We start from the raw sequence: 20,256 nt of genomic DNA on the forward strand, positions 1-20,256 counted from the left end.
TTTTTAATGAGAGTTGAACATTCAGAGAATGGGCAGGCAAGAGGGCCTGTACTAGGGTTGCCAGCCTCCAAGAGGTCTTCTGTATCTTTAAAAGATGTGCAGGGGGGAGGGAGAATTCCACCTTGTGGTTTTTCCCATTACAGAGTTGCAAGAACACCTGCACTTGGCTGACTTTCTCTTCTCCTAAAGATACAGGATCAGTCTCAGGCCATGGACCTGGCAACCCTAGCCTGTACATACCAACAGAATGGGAGGGGAAATTAATTTCAGTTTGCATTTTAATGCCAACCTGCCTACTTTGCATTTCCTGAACCAACACATATAAGAACGTATGAAACTGTCTTCTATCAAGCCCGGCCATTGCTTCACCTAGCTTAGTATTGTCTATACTTACTGTCAGCAACTCTCCAGTGTTTCAGCCAGAAGCTTCCTACGCGCGTGCATCCCTGCCATCAACCAAGATGGCAGCAGGGGCATCAGTCCCTTAGGGAAACCTCGGCCACCATTGTGGTTGATAGTAGGCTTGCACACGTAGCGCAACCAGCATTTATGTCAAGGGAGAGGTAGGTGGGGCATGCAGACAGGTGTTGCAGGCCTGCGCGGCAGTAGGGGGTGCCTGGGAGCTCTCTTCCATGATCCGCAGCAGGGTCAGGAGCCAATGCTGCTGAGGATAGTGGAAGGGAGCGCTACCCACCCACCCTACAGCCAGGGCCCGACCTGACCACCCTCTGGTGCCAGTCCTGTACATCAACAAGATTGTAAAAAGGACGTGCTAGACTCTCCTGGGCCTGAACACCTGTGTGCTACCTGTACATGAAGTAGCAGATTGTTTCAAGTGTTTTACATTCCTTTTGTACAGGTTTAAAATGACTCTACAAGGTGCAAGTGATCTGAGGATTTTTGGAGCCCAGTTGCAAAAGGCAGGCAACACACCTGGGTTACAAATCGTCTAGTTCTTAAGAAGTTATAAACTGGGGGAGAAAGCTAAGGAAGGAGCAATAGATGGGCCAGCTGAGTAGGAGACAAAGAAACTACAAAATACAAAGTTAGAGATCCATGTGTGGGTGAGGATGCTGAAGCCCCATGATCATCAGCTGCTTTGTACATGGCCAGGGTTCTTGAGGAAATGTGGTCAGTCTGGAGGGACTGAAAGGCATACATGAAGAAAATATTTGATCTTCACCTACAGCAAGGGAGGAGAATGGCCAGTCTTGGCTCACCAGAGGATCCAATTTGGCCTGTGAGGCCATTTTACTCAAACCACATCCACCTGTTAGTCAGCTGACTTCACTGAGTGATGTCAAGTGATGGGTGGGGTTCAGTCCTGCTGGGTACACACTGGCAAAACAGACCCGCTACAGAGAGCAGGACTGAAGTCTCAGCTCATCAGCTGGTGAGCACAGAGTTCCATCTTGCTGGGTCCTGCTATACCAGTATGCTCCCTGCAGGAACAGAGTAGACCCTCTCCCCACCCTATGGGAGGACTGCCCACCCATCAGCCACCTGATGTCAGATGATTGACAGGTGGGTAGCCCCACCACAACTGTCAAGGTGACCCAGAATGTGGGGGGAGTTACAGATCTAGCCCCCCAGGCCAAATTTTTTTCCCATCTTGACCTACTGGATATCCAAAGGGGAACAGTGGATGAGGACAGCTTGAGGTGACTGCACCATGTATTCCCCTCATGAGTGCTATAATCAGAGATTGAGAACTTGTAGCCTTCCAGACGTTGGTGGACTACAGCTCCCATCATCCCTGACCATTAGCCGTGCTGGCTGGGGCTGATGGGAGCTGGAGTCCAACAGGCCCCTCACAACCTGGTCTAGACTGTGGTGCTGCCCCTAAGACCCCCCACCAATGCTTCCACAGTTGTGCAATGACCCTTTGCTGATAAGAGAGTGATGGATCTTGCAGTGCACTAAGGAAACAGAAAGAAGCAGGAGTGAGTTTGGATGCTGTGTGGGTGTCACACTAGCACAAGAGAGAGCACTTTGCACAGAAGGGTTGGGACTTTGACAGAAGGGCATAGGCTGGGACTGGTTTTAAAGTCTGAGGAGACAGAAGTTACAGCAGTGTAACATCAATAAATCAAGATCTTAAAAGAATATTGTTGGTTATGTTCATTTCCAGGCTTTAAAGGACATGACTCCTTAGTTTTTGTTTCACTACAACAGGACTTTCACAAACTGATTCACGAAATGGAACGGATGGTTACACTTTACTTCTTTTTATGTGTGCAAACTAATGACTACTATCTGAAGCCATTCAGGGCCTACAAAACACAGGATTCTTTGCCCCCAAGGGTAAAATAACAGTCTTTCCTTCTTGTTAGTAACCATGCACAGTAATGAAAAATTGAGATATAAACTGACCTGCTATTATCTTAGAAATATATATTTGAAATGAGCTCAGTATATAAATATATATCAAATAGGCTTGCTTCGCTTATTATTCCTTTCCTTTGTTTTGTCATTGCCCAAAGTCCATAGTCAGGCTTATGTTCAGACAGCACTTACAAAGACTGTCTAGACCTCAAACAAGGCTTAAGAAGATGGGGACAGGGAATCCGTGGCCCTTCAGATATTACTGGATTACATTTCCCATCATTCCTGTTCAATGGTCTTTCTGGCATGGGCTCCAACATTCTCTGGAAGGCCACCAGTTCCTCCATCGTGCCTCAAAAGGCTAATTTCAGATAAAAATAAGTATACAATTGTAGACCATCTAGTATTAGACCAGAAACTGTCTAATCAGACTCAGAAACAGAATCAGACTCAGACGCGAGGGTGTGCTTTTCTTTAATAGGTTTAATGGAAAATTTCAGTTCAGAGTGCTTCATGAATCAGCTTCCACATCACACAGGATTCAGCATCTCTACACCACATAACTAGACACGACTATGAAGAGCTAAGACATTGTCGCAGCAATTAGACATGCCCCCTTATAACCCTTAAGTAAGCGTGGGTGGGCTCATTCTACTTGTGTGATGAAGGTGTCACAGAACAGGTGTGCACACATGAGCACTCCTCCTTAGTGGGACAGAGCCTGCCAGCACATTTGCCTATGTGTCTATGGTGAGGGCGGTGGAGACACTTCTGCGAGGTCTTCCTCCTCAGGAGGAGGGGTGCGCGGTGGCGGTCTAAGCGAAGAAGGCAGGTGAAGGGAAGGTGAATGGGCAGCCACCTGAACAGGTAGTGTCTCATCAGTTGTAACTGGAGCTATGGGGTGGTGCTGTTGATGGCACTGAAGCCTTTAGTCTCAACATCCTCTGACTGCAAGTCACTAGGGCCCTCCACCAAGTCCCATCCCATCTCCTCTTCTTCTTCATTGCTCCATGGCCATTCCACGGGACTCATGACAGAAACCACTATTAGGCCACTGCCTGACCTATGGGGGTCAGAACAGAAGCACTACCACTGTACAGAAACAAGAGAGGAAGAGGAGGAAGAGGAGAAGAAGGGGGATGCATATTTGGAAGAAACGTTGGGGTGCATATTGTAGTTTTGTGTAAAATTTATTTGTGTAGAAATGTCTCTGGTGGTGCCTTTAAAAATATAGCTAAAGGCTTATGAGGTAATTTGAACAAGTGAGAGGAAAGGCTAGAGAGATCTCCCATCCTCCTCACACATGCACACCATTTTCCTATTTCTCTCCCTAGCTGGCACGCCCAACTCCTACAGAAAGCAGGATTGAATTCCCCGTGCATCAGCTGAGGGCCAACTTTGACTGGTGGGTGGGACAACCCATCTATTGGCTAGGTGGACAGGTGGGCGGGACATTCATGTGGCATCAATATGACATCAGATGATTGCCTGGTGGATGTCCTACCCACCTGTCAAAATTGGCCCACTGGGGTGGGGGAGATAAAAATTTGGCCAAATGGTGGCTTGTGAATTCAGATGACAACATTTGCAAACCAGCTTCACTATGGCTTTACAGCCTGCTCCAGCAATGCCACATAGGGTGGCCACTTGAGAGACAGTCTAGTGTTGAATAGGATTCAGGAGACCAGGGTTCAAATCCCCACTCAGCCATGAAGCTTGCTGGGTGATCTTGGGCCAGTCACAGTCTCTCAGCCTAACCTAACTCACAGCGTTGCTGTGAGGATAAAATGAAAGAGAGGAGAACAGTGTTTATCACCTTAAGCTCCTTGGAGGAAAGGTGGGATATAAACATAATAATAAATAAATACATCTTCCAAAAAAAGAGAACAAAAGAGGGTTCTGATTTGTTTAAAATTATATTTATAGATGCAAATTTATAAACAATAATTACTGTAATTTAATAAGAAATAAAATTTATCTTGCCATAGTGGGGAAGACTGACCAGGTGACCTATGTGCAGGGCCGGCCTCAGGCATGCCAGAGCCCTTGAGCACCAGCCTGCCCTGGGCCCTGGTGCACATGCAATCCCCACCTACCTACCAGGCAGGCGGAGGAGTGGGAGGTCAGGCGGGCGAGGGGGGTGGGAGGGAGGTCAGGCAGGTGAGGGGGGCAGGGGGGAGGGGGAGTGAGGGGGTGGGGGAGGGTAAGTGAGCGGGGGCAGAGGGAGGGTGACTGAGCAGGGGGCAGGCAAGCAAATGGGGGGAGGCCAAGTGAGGGAGCAGGTGGGGGCAGGACAGTGGGCGCGTGAGGGGACAGGGGGAGGGTGAACAAGTGGGGGGAGAAAGCGAGCGAGCGGGTGAGGGGAGGGTGAGCAGGTGGGAGGGAGGGAAAGCGAGGGAGTGGGCAGGGATGGAGGGTGAGCAGGCAGGCGTGGGGGAGAGTGAGCGAGTGGGCATGGGTGGGCCAGTGGGTAGGCAGGGAGCTCCCTCCCTGCGATCCATGACAGGAAGGAGAGAGCTACTCCACCACCATAATGTGGGGCCCTTCAGGAGCCCCTGTGGGCCATGGGGCCCTTGGCCAGGGTCCCACCTTGCCACACTTTGGAGCCAGCCCTGCCCATGTATCCACCTATGTGTCTACTCTGTGTGCTCTCCAGGTGCTAAATGTTGAGGGGCAGTGTCAAGGCCCCTCCTGCTCTCCATTCTTATTATTCTTTATCTTTCAATCAGATTTGGACCAGGCAGCCCTTCAAGTAGAGAACTGGCCTTGGTAAAATTGAACATTTAGCCCCTTGCAAAACATTTTATTTATATTATTTAACAAAACTGATATACCACTTGACTGTAATAAAACCTCTAAGCAGTTTACAAAAATAGTAAAATTATCAATAAAACAGTTAAAAACAAGTAATTAAAAACTTTCAGAAGTTAATTAAGATTAACAGTAAGCTACAAAAAGAGATGTCAACATCTACATGTCTGGGTAAGCCTGCATAAACAAAAAAAATTTAAGCAGGAACAGTGAAGGCAGGGAGTTAGTGCTGCCACACTAAAAGATTAATTTCATACAAGTACAGAATGAATATTATGTTGTACTGGTATAAGTGCCAGTTCCACAGATCAAAGGGGTCAAGTTTGTAAGCTCATGGGGATCCACACTTGTCAACTTATGGTTTGGTTTTACAAATCATATTTTGGAATGATATCTGCCTACAGCCTATGTATAACAGAGTATATGAAGACGCTTCACAGAGACCATTGCAAAACTAAAGAAAACATCCTACACACACATGCACCATCATATTGGTGGGCATTTTGCTATTACATAATTATACTGGATAGAATCTGATATCAACTAAATTGTCTCCAGTGGCTATAAATTGCATGGCAATTGCCTGGGTACAGTTCAGTGTTGTTTAAGTTTCAGAAACAATTTTCAAAAGCAGGCATCCCTCATATCTGGAAAGCACCTAAACCATGTTTTTTATATAGAAGTCACATAAAATCACATAAAGGAGGAGAGCTTATTTTAGATATGTTCCTTCATTTTAATTCAGATTTGCTATTTAGGTTTCTATGAGTTAAAATCAGAACAAATCAAAACCAGAACCAATCACTCCTTGGCATCCTGGTAACAGAGATGCAACTTTCCCATGAATTATCCATTCTGAGGCTGGTAGTCCAGTGCTGCTGTGAGAGGAATAGGAGTCAAGGTATTAACCAGCTTTCCCACTGAAGGGTCAATAGGTGCTGCTCTATAGTTATTAATTCTCAAGTATGCCTAAAGATCAACCCCCACCGCCCACTGGAGCATATAAAGACATGATCAATACAGCAGCTTTTATCTCTCAGAAGAGCTAATTCTGTGGCTGCTCCTGGTATAAGTTCACGAGCGATGGGAAGCAACAAGGATCAGATTCAGTTTGATGTGTCAGGCATTCTACAAAACTAGCAGAAAAGGGGGAATTGAGAGTCTTCTAAAAATGCTTAAAACTCTGAAGTGCAAGCTGGCTTAACTTGTCTTTTCTTTTTCTTTTGCAACACACATCACTGAAAATGATGCAAACCATCAAACCCTGTCACTTTTCCTGCAAAAGAATTAAGTGTGCAAAGCTTATTTCAGACCTGTACAGATTTCATTATGAGATAACAAACTCTATATTGTTTGCATGCCCCACTTACAGAAATTCAATCATATCTTGATTCTCTCCCCAAAATGCAATCCTTGAACAAAGGGCATACCTGCATCACCCTAGCTCACCTTACCTGCACCTCCACAGTCATCTGCCTCTCTCCTTTTCATATTCCTGCTAACCATTGCCCATCCTTGTTGATCTTTCCCTACATTCCTGCTTAGCAGGCCCTGTGTCAGCACCCAAGATGGTAGGGCAAATGCTGGGGGCCACTGGGATTGCTCCTTTTAAATTATTTAAAAATGATTTTTTTTCTTGGCCCAGCACTCTGAAGAGAAGCACTGGGTGAAGCAACAGCAGCCCCACCACTATTTTTATTACCCTAGAATGCCTCTGGGCCCCAACACAATTTCATTCTGGGGTAACAAAGATGGTGGGGGCGGCTACAGACAGTAAAGATAAATACTCCTTTGCTAAACACTGTTGCCACCCATTCCCACTGCCACTTGGCCTAGTAAACAGTCCCTAAGGGCAAATGGAGCTTTGCCCCACCAAGGTCAATCTGTCTTCTTACACCCAATTAGAGTGTGGCTCCACCTGTCATTGGCTCTGGCTCTACCAACTTTTGGTCTCCCGGTCTTCCACCCCATCAGTCCCAATGTGCACCAGCCAACACTGCTAGGAAGCCTATAGGGAGAGAAGGCAGCAGGCAGTAGCATGCAATAGTGGCTGTCCAATTGATATTGATTGTAAATCCTAGAGTCTAGACTCTAGACTGTGAGTGTGATCAAACTTTTGAGGTGTATGTAAGCTAAATCCAAGTACATGGATGAGTTTGGTGCAAAAATCGCTGAAAGTAAATCTGAAAGGCAAAAAACCCCACATTATCATCTCACTATCCACACTCAAAACACAACTGAGGTGCAACATCATATGAGCCTTCCTAAACCCTGCAGTCATCTTTGGAGGCCCTTTTTCATATTCCCAGCCCACAAACTGAAGTTAGATGCAGGGCTGGCACTAGATCACAACGGGTCCTTCAGCACCATACTGCAACAGGCCCCTCCTTCCCCCTGTGCAAGGAGGCTTAAATAACCTGGTCGCGAAACCTCTTGCATCAGTGCATCAGCATGTCAGCATGCATGCTCACCCGAAGATGGTGGTGGGGCATGTTGACAGCCACACCATCATCTTGGGTGATGGCATGCATGCATGCGCAGTGCGCTAATGTGGTGATGCAGGAGGTGGTGCGAACAGTCATATTAAAGCATGTGCCAACTGCACACACATGCGGGGGGGTGCCTGGGAGAATGGAGCTGGCAGGGATCACAGAGCAGAAGCTCCACTTACCAGCCCCAGCCCCACGGACCCTCGGTCAGCCACAAGGGTGTTCAGCCAGTGCCTGACCTGGTCATCCACTGGTGCTGCGCCTGGTTAGGTGTGAGGTGGCCTTCTTGGTTATGGCCAGGGCTGGCACCAGACATGCCAGGGCCCTTGGGCACCAGTCTGCCCCAGGCCCCAGCACATGCATGCCCACCTGATAAGGTAAATACCCCCTAACATGTTATAACCTCCAAATGTTTTGTCACGAAAATATCACCGCCATCTTGGCACGCATGCATTTGCTGTCTTGCTGTGTCCATGACCTTATAAGGTAATGTTCTTTTGTAACAGTTTATAACTGAAATTATGGGATGCCGAGACACGGCCTGCACAAAGTGTATAAATACTTTCTGTTTCTGTATTTTGGCGCGCTGTTGGCTGAGCTTGACTCCCTAGCGCCTTGCTGCAGCAATAAATCCTTTGTTGTACCTTTCTCTGGTCTGAATGTGTCATCGTCAAGTTCCCTTAACATTTGGCGACCCAGATGGGACTCTGATGAGACACTAATAGGCTGCGGTATTCCGCCCTCCTGAAGTGGACGGACCGGTGTGGAGAGGAAGACCGAGCGTTACCAAAGGGAGCGCGCCGACCGGTAATTTTCACCGATCGCCTTGCGGCACGGGCGGTCTGTCTCTCTGCCGGAACCCTCCACCGGGAAAGGAGTGAGACAACAAACGGTTCCTGTGAAAGACCGGCCGGCACCGGAATAGGGACCACCCCACCACGTCAGAAAGGCAAGTATAATGAGTCCCTTAGACAGTTCTGGCCAGTCCTTAAGGACTGAAGGGGGGACAAGGCCAGTCCCTCACCTGGAGCCATAGGAAACGGGTTGGTGGGTTTCCTGTTGGCATGATTGTTGTGTGAAAGGTGTGGAACGGTTGAAAGCAAAATACCCAGTGACGAAAACCCGGAGTAAAGGTACCTCTGGACCTGGCTAAGCACTAGTGTTTCCTGCTCCTAGTGCCTCTGGCTCCAGGCCAAGTATCACCGAGGGTTAGTAAGCGCTAAAGGTACTCTGCCGGTAAAGCGGAATCCACACGGCCTGTAGAAATTCCTTCTGTGTATCCTCCCCGTAGAGACCCCTTACTCTACGGTGCCTGAAATCCCTCTTTTGTTTGTCTTACTATCCTACTGAGTGAAAAGGACAGGCAGGATGGGGAAAGGACAAAGCACACCCCTAAATATGGCCGTAACCCATTTTAATAAATATTTTGATCAGTCCAAATGTAACCTGACAACTATGAAACAGAAGTGCCAAGAAAAATGGCCCAATATGGCCCCAAGCTTCATTTGGTGGCCAGAAGAAGGAACCTTTTATGTCCCTGCTGTCAGCCATTTGTTTAACTATGTGATAGTGTACTCTAATCCTGGAGTGGATCTTGTTGACGCTGACTACGCTTTGGGCTGGCTAGAAATTAGTAAACACCCCCCAAAGGACGTTAAAGCCATGCAGAAGAAGTTAGGAGATCGACCTGCCCATTTGATGCTAAATTATAGTGCCTCTGAGGCTAAGGAAAGGACTAAAAGAACTTTGAAGAAACTAACGCCTGTTTTAAAGGAATCAAGTCAGCTAGAACCAGAACCACCTCCTTATGTGGCCACAACAGTCCTTAGGCCACAACCCCCACCTCTGCCCCAAGATCAAGACCAGGAGCCAGATACAACTCAACCATCGCCTCCTGTCCCGGCCCAACGATTATATCCACAGTTGTCAGGGGCCTCTGGGAATGCCGAACCTTCGGCACCCCCAATAGAGGGAAACCAACTTACCCCATACAAAATCACCTTCGTCCACGGGAGGTCAGGGAACCTGCCTCAGAAAAGGTCTTCACTGCACTAGTTCGAGTTACGGCTGGCATTGTGCCCCGAACAGACGATAACGGCCAGGTGCAAGGCTTGGTGGTGGAGACTCGTTCTTATGTGCCTTTTTCAACATCAGACCTATTAAATTGGAAGAATCATGGCCCATCGTATGAACAGAACACCCGTAAATTTATAGATATGCTTGAGGGCATAGTTCAGGCCCAGAATCCTACTTGGGCTGACATTCAACAGTTGATGGCGTACCTCCTTACCAGTGAACAAAGAAGGACAGTTCAGAGTAATATGGAAGAAGTAGTGCGCCAAGCAGCAGTAGCTGCGAATCAGGCAGATCCTACTATCTGGATCAGAGAAAGGGCACCGGTCACAAACCCTAATTGGGCTTTGAATGCCATTGAAGGACAAAACTCTCAGACAATGTACCAGACATTGTTCCTAGATGCAGTCAAAAAGGGAAAGAAGAAGTTGATGAATATGCAAAAAATACATGATGTGGTCCAGAAGAAGGACGAGGCCCCAGGAGAATTTTTAGAGCGTCTACAAGAAGCATATCGAAAACACAGTCCCCTAGACCCTGAAGAGGAAGGGAATAGGTCTATTATTGTGATGAGTTTTGTGGCACAGTCAGCTCCTGACATCCGAAAGAAGCTACAGAAGACTGAGGGATTTGAGGGGATGCCCTTGTCACAGTTGAAGGCAATAGCAGATCATGTATATAACAACCGTGATGCAGAAGAGGTTAAAGACAAGGAGAGGAGGATGAAGGAAAAAGCATGTTTGTTGGCAGCGGCCCTACAGGGGCCATCGGGACCAGCGGTTCCAGATTGGAGACGTGGCAGAGGAAGAGGAAGAGGAAGAGAAGTGATGGGAAGGAGTTCGTTAGATCGGAACCAGTGTGCCTACTGTAAAGGTTATAATCACTGGAAGAATGAATGTCCAGAGAGAGAAAAGAAGTTCAAAAGACAGATAGAAGGAGAAGCGACTATGAAAGGAGCTAGAGGATTGTTACAGGGAGGACTATATCGTGGAAGACCATCGGAAATCGGAGGCAGGCTTCCTTACCCCCAAGAGACAGAACCAGAAGAATCGTATCCCGCACGGCCATAGGGCTGCCTACGGGCGAGCCCCCCTGAGCCCGTAATGGAAATCATTGTGGGGGGAACTACTGTTACAGGTCTAGTAGACACAGGGGCACAACGGTCTGTTTTAAATATTCCAATTGGAACAGCTAGTCAGAATAACACCAGTATAATTGGAGCGTCAGGAAAAGCCACACTTGCAGTGAACTTAAAGAGCCAACCTGTTGCAATTGGATCTCAAGTTGTTTACCATGAATTTTTGTACATACCTGAGTGCCCAATCCCCTTAATTGGTAGAGATCTTCTTTGTAAGATGCAAGCAACCTTGGAGTTTGCTCCAAATGGGCAAGTAAAGATGCAATCCCTACACTGCAGGGCTCCTATCTTGTTGTGCCCAGTACAAGAGGCTTGGAGGTGTCAAAAAGCAGTAAAAGCCCTCTCTGTAAAGGAGAAGGGGGTAGGTGAGTGGAAACTAATTAATTTAGTACCTGGAGTATGGGCAGAAAATAACCCAATTAGTCTGGCAGTACAGGCGGTACCAGTCCGGATAATCCTGAAACCTCAAGCCAGGCCAGTACAAGTTAGGCAATACCCGATCCCGATAGAAGCAAAAGAACCTATTCAGAACCATTTAGCCCGTCTTTTGAAATTAGGCGTCTTGATTGAAACCGCTTCCGCCTGGAATACTCCCTTGTTACCTGTGAAAAAACCTGGGACAGAGTGTGACTATAGACCAGTACAGGACTTGCGGGCAGTCAATGAATCTGTACTCCCAATGACACCGATTTTACCAAACCCTTATACTCTACTGGGAAGAATTCCTGGTAACAGTTCAGTTTATACTGTAGTAGATCTGAAGGATGCCTTCTTCAGTATCCCCCTTGACAAAGATTCTATATCTTTGTTTGCCTTTACATGGGAGGATGTTCGGACAGGAATCACCTCTCAGCTTTCTTGGACGCGGTTGCCTCAAGGGTTCTGTCATTCTCCCTCTATTTTTAGTCAACAATTGAATAAAGATCTGGAACATTGGCAAGAAACCAATGGACCCCTCCTTCTGTATGTGGATGATATCTTGCTCCCATGTCCCGACTTGAATAGTTGTAAGGAACATACCCTATCACTACTGAAGGAATTAGAACAATTAGGTTATAGAGCAAGCCAGAAGAAAGCTCAAATATGTCAAGAGGAAGTGGAATATTTGGGCTTTATAATAAGAAAGGATCAGAGACTTTTAAGCCCAGCGCGCACCAAGGCCATTACGACATTGCCCTTGCCCCGCATGAAAAAGGAATTACGAACAATGCTGGGAATGGCGGGTTACTGCAGAATTTGGATCTTGAATTTTGCCTCAATAACTAAACCCCTGTATGCTATGTTGCAAGGAAACTTACCGGAGAATGTTCCACTTGCATGGGAACCCATCCAGTTGAAAGCTATAGAAACCCTGAAAGCAGCTCTCAAAAGCCCACCAGCTTTAGGAATACCAGACACAACCAGGCCCTTCAAACTGTTTGTAGATGACCGAAAGGGAGTGGCAGTGGGAATGCTAACCCAAATTTTAGGCTCATGGGACCGACCAATTGCATATTTGAGTAAAAAGTTAGACACAGTTAGTCAAGGATGGCCAAGTTGTCTAAGAAGTATAGCCGCCACTTCTTTACTTCTAACTGAAGCATTGAAACTTACCTTTGGACAGACCATTTATGTCACCGCCTCCCATTCAATCAAGAACCTACTAGAAAAACAGGGTCCCAGATGAATGACAAGTTCCAGGCTTGTTAAATATACTGCTCAGCTCTGTGAAAATCCTAATGTAACTATTCAAGACAGATCTACTTTGAACCCTGCTACCTTAATGCCTGTACCAGAGCAGGAACTTGTGCATGATTGTGAGGAGGTAATGACCAAGGTATATTCCAGTCACCCAGACTTGAAAGATGAACCACTGAAAAAAGGCCGAATTTTATTCTGTGATGGGAGCAGCTACATAAAGGAAGGCTGCAAGGTAGCAGGATATGCTGTGGTGGAGCAAGGACGGATGGTGAGAAATGGGAAATTGCCTGCTGGAACTTCAGCCCATAAAGCTGAAATTATAGCCCTCACCCAGGCCTTACTAGAAGCAACTGGACAAGAAGTCACTATTTATACTGACAGCAAGAATGCTTTCTTGACTCTACAAGTGCATGGAGCCCTGTATAAAGAAAGAGGATTCCTAACCTCTGAAGGAAGACCAGTAGCTTATGCTAGTGAAATAAGGGCCCTCTTGGATGCGGTGTGGAAACCGTTAAAGGTGGCAGTGGTTCACTGCAAGGCACACACCAAAAAAGGGGGGCCTGTGCCAGAAGGAAATGCCATAGCAGATCAAGAAGCAAAGAAGGCCGCTATTTCTGGGCCTCCAGTGACTCGAAGTTTTGCCCACCTGTACTATGCAGAGATACCTGTTGGAATGAGCAAACCATATTATTCCCCTGAGGAGGAAAAAGAAGCTCAAGACTACGAGTTCAGGGACATAGATGGATGGAAAATCTTGGAGGATGACCGAGTCTGGATACCTCAAAGCTTAGCCTATGAAGTTCTGTCTAAAATCCATAACCAATGTCACCTGGGAAAAATAAATCTGGAAAGATTAGCTAGAAAAACTCTTTATATTGACCATTTATACAAATGGTGTAAATTAATAACAAAAGAATGTCTTACCTGTGCACAAGCAAATCCCCGTCGAGGACCAGGACTAACACTCGGGACTGTCCTTAAGGGTACACGACCGTTTCAAGTCATACAGATAGACTTCACCCACATGCCCCTAGCATATGGATTCAAAGTGTTGCTGGTGGCAGTTTGTACTTACACCGGATGGATAGAAGCTAGACCAGCAACAGGGGAGACAGCAGCAATAGTTGCTAAATTTTTATTAGAAGAAGTTGTGCCAAGATATGGACTGCCTTTACAAATAAATTCTGATAATGGTCCGGGATTTGCAAACGCTCTAGTAGAACATGTTTCTAATGCCCTAGGCTTAACATGGAAATTACATTGTGCTTGGAGACCACAGAGTAGTGGAATGGTCGAACGAGCAAATCAGACTTTGAAATTACATTTGACAAAATTGTGCATAGAGACTAAGGAAAAATGGGTCCGGTTACTGCCTCTAGCCCTGTTGCATCAAAGATGTACACCTCGAAGTTCTGGTTATACTCCATATGAATTGATGTATGGCAGACCACCACCTTTACCAACAGGAGTAGAAATCTTAGGAGAGCAGGGACAAGTAACTTTTCAGAGGCAACTACAAGCCTTAAATCGAGTTATAAGAGAATTGCAGCAATATACTGATCCCAGCCCATTGCAAATCACCACTAGCATGCATAATTATAATCCAGGGGATAAAGTCTGGGTAAAAACGTGGGAAGACAAATTGCTACAACCTAAATGGAAAGGTCCGTTTGCAGTAATTATGGTCACCCCTACAGCCCTGAAAGTTGAAGGACAGATCCCATGGATCCATTGGACCAGAGTAAAGCCAGCTGCCAGTCCAGAATGGGAAATTGTTGCCATGTTACCAGAGACACTACGGATGAAGATCCAGAAAAGGGCCAATGTGGGCCGAAAGGACGCGACAGGAGAAGCCTCCTTGGGACCGGCAACCAAGTGAGCGAAACTCAAGAGGGTGTTGCATCCCCTACCGACCAGGAGAGAGTAGTGGGACACCACCCGAAGATACAGATTTGCCCAGCTTCAATTAAAATGCCCTGTTGCAAATTATCTTATTTAATTATGTTGTTCCAGTTTGGAGTTATACTAATACTGTTATTGTTTCCCCCCCATTGCAAAATCGGTTAGCCCTAGATTACCTGTTAACTAAAGAAGGAGGAGTTTGTAAGTTATTAAATTTGACAGAATGTTGTTTAAAAATTGATGAAAATGGGGGGATTGAAAGGAATGATCATTACTATTGCTGTACTGATACTGTTATGTTTGCTATTACCATGCACTATGCCTATAATAATCAATAGATTGAGAAGTATAATTTCAGGTGCAGTAGAGACTCAGGTTGCCCGACAGATGGTGTTACAAGCCAACCGATATCAACCAGTACCCCATGAAGAAGAGAATAATTTGTAAAACAGTGTTATTGTTATGTAATACTTTGATCATTATAATAAGAAGTTAAAGTATTAAAGGGGGGAATGATAAGGTAAATACCCCCTAACATGTTATAACCTCCAAATGTTTTGTCACGAAAATATCACCGCCATCTTGGCATGCATGCATTTGCTGTCTTGCTGTGTCCATGACCTTATAAGGTAATGTTCTTTTGTAACAGTTTATAACTGAAATTATGGGATGCCGAGACACGGCCTGCACAAAGTGTATAAATACTTTCTGTTTCTGTATTTTGGCGCGCTGTTGGCTGAGCTTGACTCCCTAGCGCCTTGCTGCAGCAATAAATCCTTTGTTGTACCTTTCTCTGGTCTGAATGTGTCATCGTCAAGTTCCCTTAACACACCTACCTACCTTGCCTTGCGCAGCGCACGCAGCCGCAAAAGACAGCAGAGATAGGTGGAGCAAGGGAATGGGCGGGAGGTTCGGAAACTCCCTTCCTGCGATCTGTGGCAGTGATCCTGCCATGGATCATGGAAGGGGAGCATTACTCTCCTACTCTATTGAGGGGGCCCTTAGGGCTCCCTGTGGCCCCAGGGGCCCTCGTACAAGGCCTGACCTGGCCGCCCTTTGGCACCAGCCCTGGTCATGGCCCCTTGTCTGTGAAATGTTCTCTGTCCCTAGTTCATTCTCATGCAGAGTTCATCCCTAACTCACACCTCCAATAGCTTAACAATGTTTAAACCATCATCAACACCAGATTTTTGTGTCAGAGGGAGTTCATTGCCCTGGCCCAACCCTTGAAGCCTCTTTAATCCAGTCCCTAAGAATTGAAAGTGTGTGTATATGAGGCAAGGGAGTCTGGTTGGAGGTTCAGAGTAGGCCAGAGGTGAGACAAATGCCTGGGCTTTCTGCAGCTAGGCTTCATCCATTCTCAGCTTATACTGTCACTGCACAAAGAATGTCTGCTTTAAAAAAAAAATTGAAAATAGGGCTGGGGAATCAGTTGCTCTCCAGATGCTGTTGGACTCCAACTCCCATCTGGCCAAGCCAGAATGGGCAATGGTGAGGGATGATGAAAGCTGTAGTTCGGCTATATCTGGAGGGCCACAGGTTCCCCACCTCTGTAAAGAACAGAGTTTATTATTTATTTATTTATTCACTACATTTATACTGCCATTGTTGCGTGTGTGCGTGTATAGAAGCTGACCAACAGCCATTCCCATAACAGAAGTTCTATAAGGAGGCTCACAGAGAATAAGAATAGCAAGTAATAAAAATAATCTGAATCTATGCACATGCCTAGAGATGGTATTGATCAGCAGAGGAACAGAAATACCTTGTTTAATTATTGCTACTCTTTCATTCTGTACTTTCATTCTGTATTATCAAATCCTGAAAATATTATTTGTCCTTGATCAAGGTAGAGTTTTGCTTGAGCATTAAAATACAAGCATGTTTTTTTACCACCTGTTATCTTTTCACATGACAACCAAACTTACTTCAAAACTCTAAATCAGAGTGTATGCAATATAAGATTGCGAACTATTTTTACAACAGCAGGAAAACTGCCTCAGGAGTTGTTTTGATAGTATTAAAGACAGACGGCTTTAAAAAATGAAATCTGTAAATAAGGATCAGGCAACTGCTGTTATACTAGAGACAATGTTCTTCTTTTAGCATTGTAATCCGCAGGCAGAAAAGCATCATGTCTCTTTATCTGCCTAACCCACCCTCTATGGGGCAGTCAAATACTTTATGATGAAGATGATGATGATGATTAAATTGAATTTATAGCCCACCCTTCTCCCCGAAGGACAGAAAATACGACAAAACAATTTAACAAAAAACATTCTACAAACAGTTTACACAGTTTAAATTTTTAGAAACAGTTGCAGTTAAAACCATTGTTTCATCCAACGATCTCCGGGTTGCCAGTAATAGTCTACTTCAGCCATCAAATGCCTGGGTAAACAGGAATGTTTTCAAATTGCTCCTAAAAGTTAATAATGACCAAGACAGTCGCACCTTACTGAGGAGGGTATTCCACAAACAGGTCATTCCACAAACGAAAAAGGCTCTGTCATGGGTCAGCACCAACTGGTGTCGGCATCACCAACAAGGTGTCACCTGCTGATTGTAGGGTCTGAGATGGTTGATACTAGGGAAAACACTATTTTAGGTACTTGGGTCCCAAGCCATTTGGGGGTTTATATGCTAGTACTAACACCATGGGCCCAGTAGCTCACCAGTAGTTGCATATAAATACCCAAAGGTGTGGTTAAAAGCTGTACAGGTATAAGATTAATTGTATGTGGAATGGTAATCTTTATCTTTGTTTAATACATCAGTGCAGTTTAATAAACTCATAATAAAATACACAGCTTAGGACTGTGAAGAATGAATGTATGGGTAAGAGATAGAGGAGTACTGGTGCAGATTGATGCTTCGATTACATGGGTTATGAGCATACTGGGATGCTGGCTTTCAAACAGCAAGACTGATAGGGCATGAAGAAGGTAAAGGTGTCCCCGCACTTATAGTGCGAGTCGTTTCCGACTCTTAGGGTGACGTCTTGCAACGTTTACAAGGCAGACCGTATATATGGGGTGGGATTGCCAGTTCCTTCCCCGGCCTTTCTTTACCCCCCAGCATATGCCGGGTACTCATTTTACCGACCACGGATGGATGGAAGGCTGAGTGGACCTCGACCCCTTTTACTGGAGAGTCGACTTCCTCCTTCTGTTGGAATCAAACTCCGGCCGTGAGCAGAGCTTTGACTGCGTTACCGCCGCTTACCACTCTGCGCCACGGAGCCTCACCTAAAGTGGGACTGTATTTGTGGCATCATAACCGTATTTTGGGGGGAAAGAAGGAAAAAGGGAGATGGAAAGGCACAAAGGGACACAAAAGAAAAAGGAGAAAGGGAGGCAGAAGACTAGACCCAATTCCTCCCCATCCAGTGTTAGGTGGAACATCTATAAAGGAGAGCATTATGTAATACATCACAGCTTGCCTTCACAGAAGTTCTGCTCAGCGCCTTGATGGTGAGGGATGGGACTCACAAAGGTGTGGGAATGGCCGCTCTTCCCCTCCATGCCATTGTTACTCACACGGTCTGAGCACCTGAAAAGGGCTAAAGATACCTTTAAAAGATAATTCATTTTTTTAAAAAAAAAATTGGGATACCTCTATCAATGGCTATTAGCCATGACAATGACATTAAACCTGCCATGTAAGGAGACAGTATACCCTAGAATATCAAATGGTGGAGACAACCAACAGAGAAAAGTGCCATCACCTTCACAGCCTGCTTGTGAGCTCCCAGTTGAACTGAATGGGGACTAGTCTGAACTAGCAGGGTGATGCTGATGCTGTTATCTAAAGTGGCCCCTGTGTTGCAGTCGGTGTGAGTTAATAAGTACATCAGAAAGGCATAAGAAGAGTCCTGATGAATCAGGTCAAAAGCCCATCGAGTGGCCAACCAGGTGCCTATGGGAAGCCTGAAGGCAGGACAGGACATGAGTACAACAACACTCTCTCCACTTGTGTTTCCAAGGATACTGTGTCCAACAGTGGAGACAGAACATAGCCATCATGCTAGTAGCTATTGATAGCCTTAACCTCCATGAATAATATTTTAAAGCCATCGAAGCTGGTGGCCATCACTAGATCTTGTGGGAACAAATTCCATTGTTTGACTATGCATTGTGTGAAGTACTTTCTTTTGTCTATCCTGAACCTTCCAACATTCAGCTTCATTGAATAGCTCTAGTTCTAGTACTATGTTGAGAGAGGGAGAAAAACTTCTTATCTACATGTTCTACTGTCTACACAAGGCATAGTTTTATACACCTCTAGTATGTCCCCTCTTATTTGCCTTTTCTCCAAACTTCAAAGCACCAAATGATGCAACTTTTCCTTTGGTTGCCCTTTTCAGAACCTTTTTCCACCTCTACAACAGCCCTTTTGAGGTGAGGCAAACAGAACTGTACACAGCATTCCAAGGGTGGTTTCACCATATATCTGTATAATGGCATGATAACATTGGCAGATTTATTTGCATTCCCTTTCCTAATGATTCCTAGCATGGAATAGCTTTTTCAAAGCTGCATCTTGGGTCTGGAAAGGTTGAATGCAATCAGCCTGGCACATACTAGGTAACAATGTTCTGCATGCATACTGGATTTCCCTTGAAAATGGAAATGGACTGCCTTCAAGTCGATCCCAACTTATGGCGACCCTATGAATAGGGTTTTCATGGTAAGCGGTATTCAGAGGGGGGTTACCATTGCCTCCCTCTGAGGCTAGCCCTCCCCAGCTGGCTAGGGCCTGATCAGCTTGCCATAGCTGCACAAGCCAGCCCCTCCCTTATCCGCAACTGCCAGCTGGAGGGCAACTGTGCTCCTTGGGACTATGCCCACAGCTGCATAGGTGTCAGGGCACGTAACCCCTGAGCCACTTCCTGTGGAGGTGATCCTTAGCTGGCCCTTGACACCCAGGAGACACGAGCGGGGATTTGAACTCACAGACTCTGGACTCCCAGCCAGGCTCTCCTCCCCACTGTGCATTTAGATTTCTATAAAAAGATCTTGGAGTGGAAAATTTGAGCAACTTCACCACTAGATAATGCTTTAAGAGGGTTTTGGATCCCTGGCACATTCCTTACAGCTTAGCAGAAAAGAACAATGGGATACCAGAGGATATGGCTCCAATTCTTTTAAAAAACTAAATTCAGGTTAACTTTGAAGATTATAGGTGAATAAAATCCTAATACACATCAATTGGTTTCAAAGGCAGTGAAGGAAGGTGCAAAAGCCTGCTATTAAGGAATTTTCAAAATATTATTCAACGTCTTCTGGCAGCAGAAAGGAAATCCCATTAACAGAGAAGCATAAAAGAACTGACAGCAGCTTAACTTACCAGTATTAACATCATTAAAGGAGTTAATTATCAGTATATATCATATCCATTTAATTATTATTATTTTGCTGCTGCAGCTAATAAATACATGAAACAGTCCAGAACAAGGCTTTCTTAAACAAAGAGATCGTTTTTTTGGCATCCAGAGAGGTTCATACTTGCTTTAAAAAAAGAAAAGTGGTTTATAGATCTAATTATGGCTGCAAAGCCATGTTGCTGGTGACAAGGGAATCATAAATTGAAGCAAATTCTAAAATAATAATGTTAAGTGGACTGCAGAATAGCTTCATTCTCTCTACCTAGAGAAGTAGTTAAAGTTGCAGGATACAAATCCCATCTCCCCCTGGGACTTGGGAGGAAAAGGTTGCTGAAGTATTTGTTCAAAATGACTAGGAATATTTTTAGGAAAATGCTTTTGATTAGCCCACCTTTGCAATCATGGAAGAGAGTGATATTTGAGAGATTACCCTTCCCTAAGTAAGGAAAGTG

The 20,256-nt window shown here is 45.5% G+C and overlaps 2 protein-coding genes across 2 annotated transcripts in view; one reads left to right on the top strand and one right to left on the bottom strand.

Annotated features, from left to right (window-relative positions):
• Positions 1 to 20,256, bottom strand: part of MTUS2 (microtubule associated scaffold protein 2) — a 451,766-nt gene that overhangs the window by 401,887 nt on the left and 29,623 nt on the right. The window lies entirely within an intron of this gene.
• LOC133386115 (uncharacterized) overlaps positions 10,802 to 20,256 on the top strand; it is a 39,192-nt gene continuing 29,737 nt past the window's right edge. Inside the window, 1 exon segment of the mRNA XM_061629725.1 lies at positions 10,802 to 14,391. Within this exon segment, the coding sequence (XP_061485709.1) occupies positions 10,802 to 14,391 (3,590 nt within the window).

This window comes from Rhineura floridana, chromosome 5 (assembly GCF_030035675.1).
Source record: "Rhineura floridana isolate rRhiFlo1 chromosome 5, rRhiFlo1.hap2, whole genome shotgun sequence".
NCBI classification, from domain to species: domain Eukaryota; kingdom Metazoa; phylum Chordata; class Lepidosauria; order Squamata; family Rhineuridae; genus Rhineura; species Rhineura floridana.